This window comes from Pararge aegeria, chromosome 7, assembly GCF_905163445.1.
Source record: "Pararge aegeria chromosome 7, ilParAegt1.1, whole genome shotgun sequence".
NCBI classification, from domain to species: domain Eukaryota; kingdom Metazoa; phylum Arthropoda; class Insecta; order Lepidoptera; family Nymphalidae; genus Pararge; species Pararge aegeria.
The window spans coordinates 17792364-17807124 of NC_053186.1; the positions used below are offsets into that span (position 1 = coordinate 17792364).

The 14761-nt window shown below is 37.1% G+C and overlaps 1 protein-coding gene across 2 annotated transcripts in view; it reads right to left on the minus strand.

Moving 5' to 3' along the window:
* LOC120625153 (E3 ubiquitin-protein ligase UBR1) overlaps positions 1-14761 on the minus strand; it is a 54607-nt gene that overhangs the window by 18700 nt on the left and 21146 nt on the right. Inside the window, exons 4-16 of one of the 2 annotated variants that reach the window (XM_039892120.1) lie at positions 14396-14560; positions 13113-13267; positions 12383-12525; positions 10929-11025; positions 9095-9237; positions 8148-8240; positions 6567-6817; positions 5860-6038; positions 4756-4953; positions 3330-3507; positions 2283-2468; positions 1220-1368; positions 5-170 (exon numbers count right to left, since the gene is read on the minus strand). In XM_039892120.1, the coding sequence (XP_039748054.1) occupies positions 5-170; positions 1220-1368; positions 2283-2468; positions 3330-3507; positions 4756-4953; positions 5860-6038; positions 6567-6817; positions 8148-8240; positions 9095-9237; positions 10929-11025; positions 12383-12525; positions 13113-13267; positions 14396-14560 (2103 nt within the window). Of the gene's footprint in view, positions 1-4; positions 171-1219; positions 1369-2282; positions 2469-3329; positions 3517-4755; positions 4954-5859; positions 6039-6566; positions 6818-8147; positions 8241-9094; positions 9238-10928; positions 11026-12382; positions 12526-13112; positions 13268-14395; positions 14561-14761 lie in introns of both variants that reach the window. The other variant, XM_039892119.1, reaches the window with a different exon arrangement.

A 14761-nucleotide genomic window follows, 5' to 3' on the forward strand; every position in this document is an offset into this window, starting at 1 on the left:
TCACCTGTAATCAGAAGCCCCAAGAACTCCTCAACCATACTAATCGTATGCCTCAGAGTGTCATCTTCTATCGGCTTCTGCTCAAAGTCAGCGGCCGCCCAGTCCAACAGGTTGAACTTGTTCAATACATGAATCATGAATTCATTGCTTTCGATAAGAGAAGCGCCGATCTGGAAGACAAATATTACTTTAGCTTTGGGATAAATTGAAGAAAGATATTTATGAGTTATGAATATCTCTTCATTTACCCCCATTCTTTACGACTAAGAACCGTGTTCACTCCAATAATTTTTTTTAGTATATTATCTACCAATATCGTTAGTCGTATTTGTAAAAGGACAATTACTATGGTTAACATTAGTTGTCAATAGTTTAAAAAGACATCTAAAAACCTGTACATTAATACTGCACCAAAATTAGCCTCGCCTATCGTAATACACGATTGAAGAAAATTTATGACTTTTGGGTCGGGGGTTAAGGTAGGAGTTCTGCCGCTTTCTGGACGAAGATGGTACATGTTTTGACATTGTACTTTTGTATATATAGTAAATATTACTGGTATACTTAAAGGTAATTTTGTCGCTTTCTGGACGAAGATAGTGAAAGATTTTGTACGAAAATCTTTTGGCGAGAAAACTCTCTTATAGGACATATCACTGAAGCAATCTAAAAAGTTGGGCAGATGATTATAACAGTGTTTAGAAGCGATTATCTAAATCCTATAATGGGTTTTTCACCTAGTTTAAGATGCAGGTAAGGTGGTGGAGTACACAAATCTAAAACGTTTAAATAGTCACACTAAAATACAAAAACAACGCCATATATTTTTCAGAAGGGGTTGAGGAAGGCAAAGGCTAGTTTGTGGTAACGCGTAGACTTCTGTCCAGCAATCGAACCATTGACATGAATTTCATGATATTTGACCTACTTATTCAGTATACCACCACATAATTACATACAGAAGCCACATTCACCCAATATTGCATGCAGTGTGTCCAAAAACAGTGAAAACGCTCAGCGCACGTCTCACTTCACACCAGCGGAATGTTGCTAGCTCACAAAATATTTCCCATTTTCCCCATTTTATGGTAAACGTTTAGAACATTGGAGGTGAACTAGTTACTGTTAAACTGCTAAATGAAATGAGTCTGTTAGAGAAACACTACCAAAGTGGAGTGGTTTTTGATGCTCCAATATTAGTTGTGTACACGTATATTACCTGCAGCATAACCACGTCCCGGTCGAACATCTCGGTGCGGCATTTGACGTTGTGATAAAAGTACAGCTGGTTCAGAAGCGCGAACCCGTTCCTACGCCACATGCCCGCGTGAACTTGCGCTATCATGGCCATCGTGCATAGCACCGGCTCTGGGGAACAACGGAAACGCTAATGAACTTAACGATCCATTAACACCTTACACATTGTGATTAAAGTTGTTAATGGATCGTTAATGAAAATAGCTAGTTAAAAGGTTGTACTATACCGATGGGTTTACAGAGTTTATGATTGAAAAAAACGCTTGTTATTCAGGTTTATCCTGGTATCAATAATTTTAAAGGAACTACGCGGTGGCAACCATAACATCAGTTGTGTTTTCGTTTAAGGTCAAATGGGGTGACAGATTACTATGGCACCAGGAAAAAGTCCAGTCCAGATAAAAAAGTGTTGCGTTACTTGATATTCTAATATTTTATACATGATATCCAAAGTGCAATACAGGCAAATCCGTATTGCTTTATACTGAACAACCTCAAAATTGACCAAAATAAATTATTGAAACAAAATTTTTGACGAAAAGGATTTGCAAAAAAACTCATGACTTTATAAAAGACATAATATAGAAGGGGTGTTTTTATGGAATTAGCCAAATTGACAAGTTTAATTCCCGTTTTCATGAACGACGGGCAAGGCAATGCCTAAGTAAATAGCACCTGATCAAAGAAGATTCCCAGGGATACATTTATCACCAAACGATTTTTACTTGGTAAATAATATAACCTAACTTGTCTATGGTTCTTTCCACAAGGTGTGGTATTTTGTGTTTGTATTATTATTATTTTTTTTCCATCTTTCAAATGTCAGTTTACTATTCCCCTTAACTTTACGACCGCTGAATTTATGTCGTTACTTAAGACGGCACCTAACAAAGTTAGTAAGTCACATAAGAGTTCGTGAAACGTTTTTTTCTCTAGGAATCATCTAAATTACTAAGATTAAGGCCATTCCTAAGTTTAATGAAAACGGGCATAAGTGTCATAGAAATTGGTAGGAAAACACTTACCTATGAGCTCTTCCGGGGTCGGTTTAGGTCGATCCTGGCGTTCGAACTCCCGACTGTGGTAGGATAACCCATGGCGATGAAGTTGCAAATGTAGACCAGCAATGAACCTTGATAGTGGACGATGTACTGACACGGGTTCTTTGGATACGTCGTATGGGATCACTGACGCACTTTGGTTGCCTAGTTCTGTAAATAAATATGCAAAACACTATATACTTCAAATCTCTTTTGTTGCTTGAATTCACGTGAATGTAATGATTATGAAAAAAGTTATATTCAAAAATAACTGACCTGCAAATACGTAAGCACAATAGCGGGTTGGGAGAGGGTTTCTTTGTTTTGCTTATTTTTGATGACATCAGGGTGGGGGGCATTGGCGTGCATAGAGGGTATGCAGATGATATAAAATGAAGAAAATCCCCAGTAAGAGTTATAAACTATATAGAGTATATCATCTGCATACCCTGTGCATACCCTCTATGCACGTCACTGGTGGGGGGTTGCTTACGTAATCATCACCCAGATGTTAGTTTATTTATTTAGTATACCACACATTAATAATAAATATACTACGACAATACACACATCGCCACCTAACCCCAAAGTAAACGTAGCTTGTGTTATGAGTAACTTAGATGACTGATGAATATTTTTATGAATTAGATATACATAAATACTTAGAAAATACATATAAACACCCAGACACTGAAAAACACTTATGCTCATCACACAAACATTTTCCAGTTGTAGGAATCGAACCCACGGCCTTGGACCCAGCAAGCAGGGTCGCTGCCCACTGCGCCAGTCGGCCAATGTTTATGTAAGTAGGGGAAGATGGGGGTTAAAAGCTTTGCTTACTTTTGCTGACAAGGGGGAGGGATACTATATAATTGTAATAAATCTGCGTACGTAACATTTGAATGGCCCCCTAGTTTTAAATACATTGCGATGCTACTGTAACAGTAAAAACTTCTCGAAACATCTCCAAGGTCATTCGTTAGTTTATGATCTTGTTTGGTTCTCTGTCTTTCTCGCTCTCTCACTCACCTCTGAGTTCGCTCGCGTTCTTCGCGCACGTGTCTGCGTGCCGGCGCAGTGCCATGCGGTACGCGGACGCGGCGAGCGCGCGTTCCGAACTGCACCACTCCAGCGCCAACGTAATGCTCTGCGCCAACTTCACGTGCAGGTTGAACGCCGACTCCCACTCGGGCTCGTATTCCATGTGCTGGCCGATCTACGAATATATTAGAACGAAATATCCTTTTTTTCACACGCGCACACGTACGAGTGTAAATGTGATGTCAATTTTACTTCTTATGTCATGTCTTGGCAAAATAAGTTTAATTTGTTAGAAGCAAAAATAAACTTACACTAGACTACACAAAATAAGCAAATCATTTAAAGGTTTTGATATCCTATATTGTCTCTAAAAAAGTTCAAAATTTGTATTAAGCGAAAGCTTATAGAAAAGTCCTATTATAATATAAAGGATTACGTAAACGATAAAACAGCTTGGGTGTGAACTATTGCTCTAACCAGGTTGCTTCTTGAATATTTTCAAATGACAATGTAAGATGGTGATAACAATAAGAACAACCGGTATTTAGTGGATTTATTTTTAGACTAGGGCGCGTTTGGAAGCCTCGTAGCTTCAGTTTTAAGTTTACGAATGTAGTTATCGCCATCACTAATCACTTCTATTTAGACATTTTGTATGTAATCAATGAATCAAAAGTGCCATCTATGTGCCTATTTGTATAAAAAAATATTTGACTTTGATTAAGGTTTTCAATTCTTAAACTTAATCTACAATATAGAAATCGCGACAGTTCTAAAGAAACAGATAGATAGTAAAATCTTTATTGCACGTACAGAAAGAAATCAAGTTAAACAAAACAAAAGGTAAATAAATATATATTCGCAAAGTCGGCCTTACCGCTTAAAGCGATCTCCTTCATAAAAAGTAAAATATGCAACCTAAATAATTGTAATAATATAACATCACATTTACACTTGGACGTGTGAACGTATGAACGTTTGTATGTCGAAATATGATCTTGTACATTCCAGGACAGACTAATCTATTTCTCTGCCAGTAATCTGTGAACCCACTTTACTTTAAATATAAACACAGCTAATGTTATGGTTGACACCGCGCATTTTTTTATAAAACTTGTTTTCTATAAGTATTAAGACCAATATTTTTTTTCCGAAATTGTTTACACTATTTATTAAATCGCATTTATAAAAACGCGGACCGAATCGCGGGAAACAGCGAGTATACTTATACTAGTAATACTAGCTGTCATATTAAACTATTACCGGCCCACTACAGGGCACGGGTCTCCTCCCACAATGAGAAGGGGTTAATGAGGATTGGTGGACTCCACTCACATTTGAGAACACTTTATTCGTCCTTCCCACTGGGCTCTCATCGCGTCATAGAGACAAAGTATAAAATGCATCCACATACCTGTCTCACAACAGAATCCATTCCCTGCATCATGACTAGTAGGTTCAGCATCAGAGACAGTCCATGGAGGAAGCCCTTCCGAAGGTCGTCATCGAAAGTGGTTGGCAAGGAACCCAATAGGTACTTCACGTCGTATAGGACGAATTGTGCACGCTTGAACGCCATGGACACGTGATTGCGATCGAATTCCAACCGACCCTGTGGAAGAACGACCTTGTTAATCATAATCATATGATGTGCAATAATTAACTAGATATATTTTTATATATCCACAATATTTAAAAAAGGTCATTTTATTTTCCTATTGTGTTCGAAATTATGCAAAGTCAAATAAAAAATAACCTATATATTATAACAAACTACAGAGTTATTTCTTTTTAAGTTATACCCCTTTTGGCGCGTTAGGGAAAAATTATGACAGTAAATTTTTACGATGCGCGCGCACACCGTCACAAAAAACCGACACCCTGAGGTTAGCTATAAGGTTTGAGTCTGTGGCGTGCATAGAGGGTATGCACAGGGTATGCAGATGATACAAATTGAAGAAAGTCTCCAGAAAGAGTTATAAATACTTAAGGGTAGGCTTTTTATAACTCTCACAACGCCTATCCTTAAGTTTTTTATAACTCGTACGGAAATTTTCTTCATTTTATATCATATGCATACCCTGTGAATACCCTCTATGCACGCCACTGGGTGCGACAGTGTTCAATTTCAATCGTCAAAATCTGCGAGCTCATTCCGGTGATTTAATTAATTCAATTGTACTAAAATCTCAAATTTTAATGTTGAGTGAAACTTAGTTGTCCGATACTGAGTATTTAAATAAGCTTTATTTAAGTAGATGAAACTTTCAATGTATTAAATACCTTTTTCTATTGTTAGTGTTTCGTTTTTTCTACAAACGTTGAATAAGGTGAAAGTAAATATTTTTTTAAATATATTTATCTTGTTACGCCAAAGAAGTATAACTTCTTACACGTGTAGGTACATAAGTACACACTCGTTTTTATTATTCCACTACAAGTTAGCCAATCTCACCTGGTGGTAAATAATTAAATTGGTACCAGACCCTTAATTCAGCAAAATAGACGATTTTCTTACCTCGGAGTTGCATCGTCGATTGCATTCGCTGACGAACGTGTTCATGACGACGAATAGTGCGTCGTGCTTTGCGATGAGATGGTGGGCGAGTGTCGGCGTCGTGTACAGCTGCACTGATAGCGATGAGATCGAGAACGAGTGGTCGTGGTCGTCGCGGATGAAGTCCTTCAGGATCGAACCTGAATTGAGAAAAAAATAATAATATGTCACAGTTATAAAATGAAAGAAAGTTTAAGATACAATTAAACATAACATTCGCGTGGTACAGTTACGATCTATATATTTTTTTCTGTAACACCTATTACCTACACCTGTATGAGCAAATAAATAAAATTCAATTGAATAGAACAATAAAAAATAATAAAATAATTAGCAGGAGAATCTGTATGGTACAATTTATAATTTCTCCAATCCTTATACTCCACACCAAAAAGACCTTCGGCAATGTACCCTCTACGTTTCGCTCCGAAACCGGAGCATCCTCAGGAGATGTTGGCTTTACAATGAATAATTTTCATAATATATCATGGATTTCGGCAAAGTAGCATCTGCTTCAATCCAAAATTCTATAGTCCATTTTTATTAACTTATCTTATCGTAAGTTTATTGTGTAAAGTATGTTTAAGAGACAAAAACATATTAAAAGATTTTCGTTTTCATAATATTAGAAAAATGGAAAATACTAACATGATAACAATAATTCTCACCGTAATTTTTGGTGAACAAAATAGCCATAGTCCTCTTGGTGGAGGTATCCATAAGGGTGGTCGCTATGAGCAGCCGATGCCACGCGGTCCTGGCGGCTTTCCACATGTGGCAGTCGTTCTGCATGACCCCGGCGGCTACACCGACACTAGTCCCGGCTAAAGCCCAACTAGCCAAGCCAGATTCCTCGCCTAGAGCCACTTGGCTGACGGCTAATCGGAGACTTTGCTCTTGGCTCACGAAATTTTGTAGCCTAGAATAAAAAAAATTGTGTTAGAAATGTTTTAATTCAGTTTGATATTATCTTAGTTGGGTTTATTTAAATTGCAACTACGCGTAGTTGACGTTTCTTATTAATATTTAATTAAAGTTTTTGAAGTCAAACTTCTTTAGAATCGTTGTGATTTCAAACCGGATGCAACGGAAAAACGACAGGTAAGAGACACAAATACAAAAATGTGTAGGATGAAGCCGACAAAGAATGAGACAGAAATATACATACTATTTATGTTATTTATTTATAGCCCATTAATTATAGTTATACTCTTATATTCCGACTAATCGTAAGGTAACTCGCGCGAAGAGGTTAGCTTCTTAGTTTCTAATATGCATTGCAAGAATGTGAATTACATCGCTAAGTATATTTAAAATGGGAACTAAAACAGACAAAGAATTCGAATTCAAATCTATATTTCTTTATATCTAGACGTTTTTTTTTGTGTTTTTTTAAATATTTTTTTAGGTGACTTTGAAAAGATTTAAAGGTAATTTACCAACATGACTGAAACAATTGCTTCATTGGCATTCGAACATAGTTATCAATTTGGACAGTACGTGTAAATAAATAAAAATAAATACTTGTTACAAGTTTAAAATTGGATTCATTTAATTTTTCATAAAACTGGAAAACAATGAGCGAGTTCGATTCTTTTACCATATGAATAACATTTATTTACGTGCTTTAAGCGATGCCCAGAAATGTTTTAAAAAAAAAAGAGCCTTTGAACTTTTTTCCCTTAAGTTTTGGTTATTTAACTCAACTTATTCCCATCACTGGTAACGATGTACATTTACATTTATGTGCAACGTGTAATTTTTTTTTTTTATTTTGTACTGTCCCTGAGGCTTATCTGTAAAACCATAACACTAATGATTACCCACTGAAATTGTTTTTACTGAAAAAAAAAAATCAGAAACAGCCCTACAATCACATGTAAAATTAAAATCATGTGACTCCGGACACTTTATTAGGTACGCGTCGCGTAGCGTAGGTACTATGCGCGTGTCTTTTTTATCTTCAATAGGGTTGTCATAAATGAACACTTAGAATGTTTTGAATTAGTTTTTATGGCAAATTAAAAAAAGGGTTCTTTTGATTTAATATTTTTACTTATGCATATTAGAAACATTTAATAGTTTTATTTTTTTTAAATATACATATGCATCCGTCAATATTATTTCGTAATTTTGTTACACGTTGTATAACAGGTCTTGTGATTGTAACATTATCGAGAGAGAGTGCCCTTCCTTTCTGGAGAACAGTTGTAGCTTGAAGCAAGCAGTAAAGCTTGAATTCCTCTTACCAGTTTAGCAGTTTCATCGCGAACATTTGGTGCGCGACCACGTGTGCGTGCATCACTAGCACCTTCAGCGCCGGCCCGTGGCGGGAGGTGAACCTGTCCGACACGACACGCACGTTAAATTACATTTAGCACTAGTACAGCTTTTTGTGTTAGAGCTCGTCCGTGGAAGTGATACCGCCATGTTTATGTTGCGGTTGTCGTTGAAATAAAAAAAGTAACAATTTACGGACAGAGCACCACTTCACAGGGCATCAAGGAGTATACTGACTGTAGCTTCACATTATATTTATAATAATATAGTATTTGTAAGGGTTGCCTTACTTTTTGTTTATAATTTAGACTAATATGTTGATATTAGTCTATATAAACAAAAAGTGGATATAAACAGTCGACTTAAAAAGAAATGGTCATAAACTAGTATCATCTGCATATCGTCTGCGAAAGGTATAGAAGTCATTTGTGGGATTTAGTATACGCTTTTATAATAAGATTCCTAAGGTAATTTTGGACCTAAGATAATAGAACATATCAATTACGGAAAACATTTAATTTAAATCGTTTTAAAAGCTTCTTTAGGAAAGATTTAGATTTGTCAATTCCGCTAATTCGACCGTAAGGCTCGATATTTCCATTGTTCCAAAATGTTCCATTTTCAAACTTTGAAATGGTGTGCAATAAAAGAGTATACATCTAAATTTATTACAATAATTATTAATAATAAAAAAAACCTCTTTTGCATTTGATACCTCCATATATAAAAAAAAGGTAATTGGCTTTTTAACTTCAGGCTACGACCTTTAGGAGCCAAGTAAGAAAAAGTCAACGCCTACCGGCGGGCGGGTGATGCGACGCAGCAGATCGGGGTATATTGCGTAGAAAAGCTAATTAAAGTTTGTATGGGAAACATTAGAACAACTGGTAAATATATAAATAGTATACAAACTCACATCTCAATGTCGGTCTTGAGTTTGTCGCAGATCTGAAAGGAGTTGCACTTGACTAGCGCGCGACCCTCGCGGTCTATCAGACTGACGAGCTCCACCGAGTCGCGTTTTGAGCATTTTATCACCCGCATCAGGGTTGTTATAACCTATAAATCATACAATACATTATTTATTAGCAAAATGCAATTCCAACTTTCAGAAGCGGGATTGGAATGTGAGTGTATCTGGCAATTACGGACTGAGCGCTTTTCCAGTTTAACAGCGCTCCTGGCTGTTGATGCTTAAATTAAAATCCTCATCATCATCAGAAAACACAATACCTAACAAGTCCCGAGACATAAACAGTCCGCGGTGTTTAGGGTGTTAAGCATACTTGGATATGGGATTGAAGCAGGCGTTACTATGCGGAATTCCATAATATATAATGAATACTAAGCTTACTTTGCTATACTCTGCAAAAGTACGAGAATCCGTACAGAGTGATTTATAATTCCTTCAAACTTAAAACTTCACACTGCTATTTGGTATGCCTAATTAAAATTTCCATTTGAAGCGTTGATAGAGCATTGGGTACAAGCTCGACTTCCCAGCACGAATCTCTAACTTTTTTAGTAAAATTATGTGCGTTTTAAGTAATTAAAATATCACTTGCTTCAACGGTGAAGGAAAACATCGTGAGTAAACCTGCATGCCTAAGAGTTCTATATATGTTATGTTCTGAAAGGTGTGTGGAGTCCACCAATCCGCACTGGGCCAGCGTGGTGGACTACGGCCTTAACCCCTCCACAATGTGGGAGGAGACCCGTGCTCTGTAGTGGGCCGGTAATGGGTTGATGTGATGATGATGATTTTGAACGACTTATTAATGTTTTATATTAAAGTTTTAATTAAATTAAACAGGAGAAGGGGTAGTTTCAGTGTATGGAACACTTTATACAAAAACTTTCGCCTTCATAATATTAGTGTGATATCATTAATATAAAAATAGATCATAGTAAATTCAATTTACTCCTACAAAAATCAAACTTAAAATCGCCTAGTTCTCGTTCAAATCCGAATGCAAATTTCATTCGAATTAATAATATAATACCAGAAAACATTAAGGAAAAAGAGTACGATAGCGTGTTCATATATACCCTTAAAAATATTCAAATAATTAAAATCGTTTACTGTGTTAAGGATTTTTTTAAATAATGATACATAATAATATTTATTATTGAACGGTTTGCTGCGATTGTGATATTATTATGAACAATGTATTAGTAATGTAAAAAATTGAAATTGAAATTGGAAGATGTTGAAAAAGAGCAATTGCTGAGTTTCTTGCCGGCTTCTTCTCGGTAGAATCTGCCTTCCGAACCGGTGGTGGAGTCAATACGAACAGACAGACTTGACGTTTCAAAACTGCTTATATTAGGCCTACTTGAATCAATGTGTACTACACAAAAAATTTAAAATATGAATTTAAAATTATTGAATCTTTTGAATTTTGAAACTGCTTGGTACAGCTAGTAAATAATATTATTAGTTACTTATTTTTATAAATTTAAAATGCAATATAAAAATTTTCGTAACCGACAGGATTTGAACCTGCGACTCTCTGGCAATTGCGGCCTGATCGCTTCCTCCAATTAAGCTACGGCTCTCCTACCGTCGATGCCGAAATTAGTATATAACTTTCACATCAGTCTTATAGCGACTGTAGCGTCATCTAGTAGGAAACGTTACAGTTTCGGTTCGATCTACTTTTTCAAAAAAAAAATATATGCATTTTATATTTATAAAAATTGATGAAGTGTAGGTAAACACTAATATAAATTATAAATACATTAGTTACCTGTTCAAAAGTATGAGTTTCGTCATTGTATAAAACTGTGCAGTAACAATCAGGTTGATCGAGTATTTGTAGTAAATCTCTTTCAGCGTCTTTTAATCTGAAAAAAAGAAACACACCATAAATAACAAGCATACCAACTTTCGGTACAGAATTTCTTTTATTTCATTTCCTTTCATACCACCTCTTATAAAAAAAAACCCATTTAAAAAGTCCAAAAAGGAGTGCCTCAACAAAAATTAAAAATTAAAAAAATTGTTGGCGGGCGTTACTTTGCGGAATTCCTTGATATTTAATATTATTCAATTTCATCTCAATTCGCTATACCTACTCGGCGAATAGCAGAAGAATGTGTACGGTGTAATTTATAATTTCTTCAATCTTTATACTCCACACGAAACAGATCTTCGGCAATGTACCCTCTAACCAAGTTTCGCTCCGACACCGGAGCATCCTAAGGAGATGTTGACTTAACAATGAATATTTGTTAAGTAACAAGTTATATATGGCAAATTAAGATTCATTTTCATAATAATAAACTAGTAATTATTGACGGACCATGCAGATGGCACACCTTATGGTAAGTGGAAAACCATCATCTATAAAGAGAGAAACACTTCACAGGGCATGCAAGGAACAAGTCCTGTAACATGCCGTGTCCATAAACTTGAGGCGTCGGTGTTAAGCCTCATTTAACTGTAATTCCACCGGCAACCGCGCCCTTCAGACCGGAACACAGCATTGCAACAATGCTGCTTAGCGGCAGAAATAAACAGGCCGATTGGCGCAGTGGGCAGCGACCCTGCTTTCTGAGCCCAAGGCCGTGGCTTCGATACCCACAACTGGAAAATGCTTGTGTGATGAACATGAATGTTTTTCAGTGTCTGGGTGTTTATATATATATATATATATATATATATTATAAGTATTTTTATAATATACATTATAAGTATTTTTATAATATACATTATAAGTATTTATGTATATTATTCATAAAAACATTCATCAGTCATCTAAGTATCCATAACACAAATAACGCTTACTTTGGGGCTAGATGGCGATGTGTGAATTGTCGTAGTATATTTATTTATTATTTAACAAATACGTATAATCGTAGGTTGCCTGGTAGAGATCGCTTTTAAGCGATAAGGCCGCCTATTGTACCTTTTCTCCTTTCTTTTTCTAATGCTTGTTTATTTTTTTTTATAAATAATGCTGGTGTTATTTATTATTTAACAAATACGTATAATCGTAGGTTGCCTGGTAGAGATCGCTTTTAAGCGATAAGGCCGCCTATTGTACCTTTTCTCCTTTCTTTTTCTAATGCTTGTTTATTTTTTTTTATAAATAATGTTGGTGTACAATAAAGTGTAAATTTCATTCATTTCATTCATTCATTCAAATACATACATTTCAACATACAAACTCCTTCTATCATTGAAATTAAAAATACATACATCAAGTCATTGGGCAGGCCGGGCGCGTGGTCAAGCGTGAGCAGTCGGAAGCAGTAGGAGAGGCACATGGATGCGACTATCATCATACGCTCCGTCACTTCCGGGTCCGTGCTGGCCTGGGCTTGCTCTTCGTTGTCTGGAGCCTTAAAAACCAATATACATACTTTTTCTTCAAGCTCAAAACTTTTTTTCAAATATACCAGGCAAAGGATTAAATATTGTGGGGGGTATTGCAGTATACGTGGCAATGAAAAAAAATTTGTTAAAAAAAACACAAATAAGTGCAAAACATTTTTGAAGTTATACTTATTTTGGGGCGTTAGGGAAAAATGGTGAGAGTAAATTATTTCACTCCGTCACAAAAAATAGACACCATGAAGTTAACTATGAAAGCATTTTAGTTTTTCTAAAAAAGATTTGACAGTTGACTTACAATAATTTAAACAATAAATTTTTTCTATTGTTAGTGTCGTTTTTACTACAAACGTAGAATAAGTCGAAACATTAAATTTTTTAAAAGACTTTTATCTTGTTACGCCAAATAAGTATAACTTCTAACGCGTGTACAAGAGTACACACACACGTTTTTTCTTTCGAATATACAAGGCAAGGGGTTCTAAACTGAGCAGGCGGACACGTTTGTCATATCCCTTGTCAGTGGATATAATTTTTGTCTCCTGGCTATGCTCGGCCCTGCAGGTGGAATGGAAAGAAGATGAAGAAGACGTACAGCGTGCAATTGGCAGAAGGGGTCTCGCTTCCAGGCCTCCGTGTCACCGCAATCGCAACAACCGCCGCCGCCCGACTGACCCATCTTGTACTTATGGTGGCGGTGCGCAGACACCTTGAAGCATTCCACACACAGCACGCACGTGTTGTCCATGCCTGAAATTAAGGGTATAGGTGCATAGGCTGTTCTCTTGAGGGTGCTACGTTTACCAATCCACACTTGACCAGCGTGATGGTGTATGCAGTGGCTTGCATTGAGGGTATGCACAGGGTATGCACTAAGTGAGCAGATGAAAAACAGATGGGACTCGTTTACCCGAACTAAAAACTACCACGGCATGTCCCTCTCGTTGGCTTTATCGGACGTCCGGGGAACCCGTTGTATACTTCCCAGACCTCCAGTACGAGTTATAAAAACTTAAAAGATCGGCATTGTAAGAATTATAAAATGCTTACCGTTATGTTTTTATAACTCGTACTGGAGATTTTGTTTATTTTATATTATCTGCATGCCCAGTGCATACCCTCTATGCACGCCACTGGGTGTATGGCTATTCAAAGTCAGAGTTCATTATCAGGAACCCATTACTAGAAGGATTTTGGCCATAGTCCACCACGCTGGCCCAGTGCGGATTGGTGAACTCTCCGAGTTAATAATAATGTTCTCAAAGTACTGTGTACTTATGGGGACAATACGGGGAACTCTCAGGCATGCAGTTCCCTAAGGATGTTTTCCTAACACAGTTGAAGCAAGTGATATTTAAATTGGTTAAAACGCATCTAAGAAAAGTTAGAGGTCGGTCCTCCGGAAGTGAAGCCGAAATAAGAACTAGCCTTTCACCGCTTTCGCGTGTGATTGCTTAAACTTAAACATATTTGTATGATGGAAAATGTTTGTGTGATGAAGTATTTATGTATATTATTCATAAAAATATACATCAGTAATCTTAGTACCCATAACATAAGCTACGCTTACTTTGGGCTAGATGGCTTTGTGAATATTGTCGTTGTATATTTATTTATTTATATGCTTTCCTTATAGCGGTAATAGCGCATTGGGTAGGAGCTCGACGTCACCTTCGGGGGGCCGGGTGCGAATCATAATGTTCTCCATGGTGATTTGTGGGCCAGTGCGGTGGACTTCAGCCTTAACCCCTTCTCATTGTTGGAGGAGACCCGTGCTTTGTAGTGGCCCGGTAATGGGTTGATGTGATGATGTCGTTGATGCTTTCCTACTTTAGGACTACCCTGGTCAAAAACTCTGCACAGAGGCTAGCTACTTACCGCATTCTCTGCAGCTGTAAGCCGGTTCTCCCTGCTTAAAGACTTTCCCGCAGAGGGTGGAGCGTCGTGGCGGCGGCGGCTGCGAACTCTCCGCGGATCCGTAGACGAACTGTTCTAACGGTTCTATTAACAGTTTCGTTGCCAAATCCTCGTCGAAGGACCAGTCTGGAAAAAAAGTCTGGCTTTGTAAAATACATTCCTAGTAAGGCAAGTGTTATGAGTGCGTGCGTGCGTTCGTGCGTGCGTGCGTGCATGCATGCGAGTGAGCGTGCGTGCGTGCGCGCGTGCGTGTGTGTATGTGCCAAGGAATATTATGTCCTGAACGTATGAACCGATTTTGAATTTGCTTTTTTTGTTTGACATGTG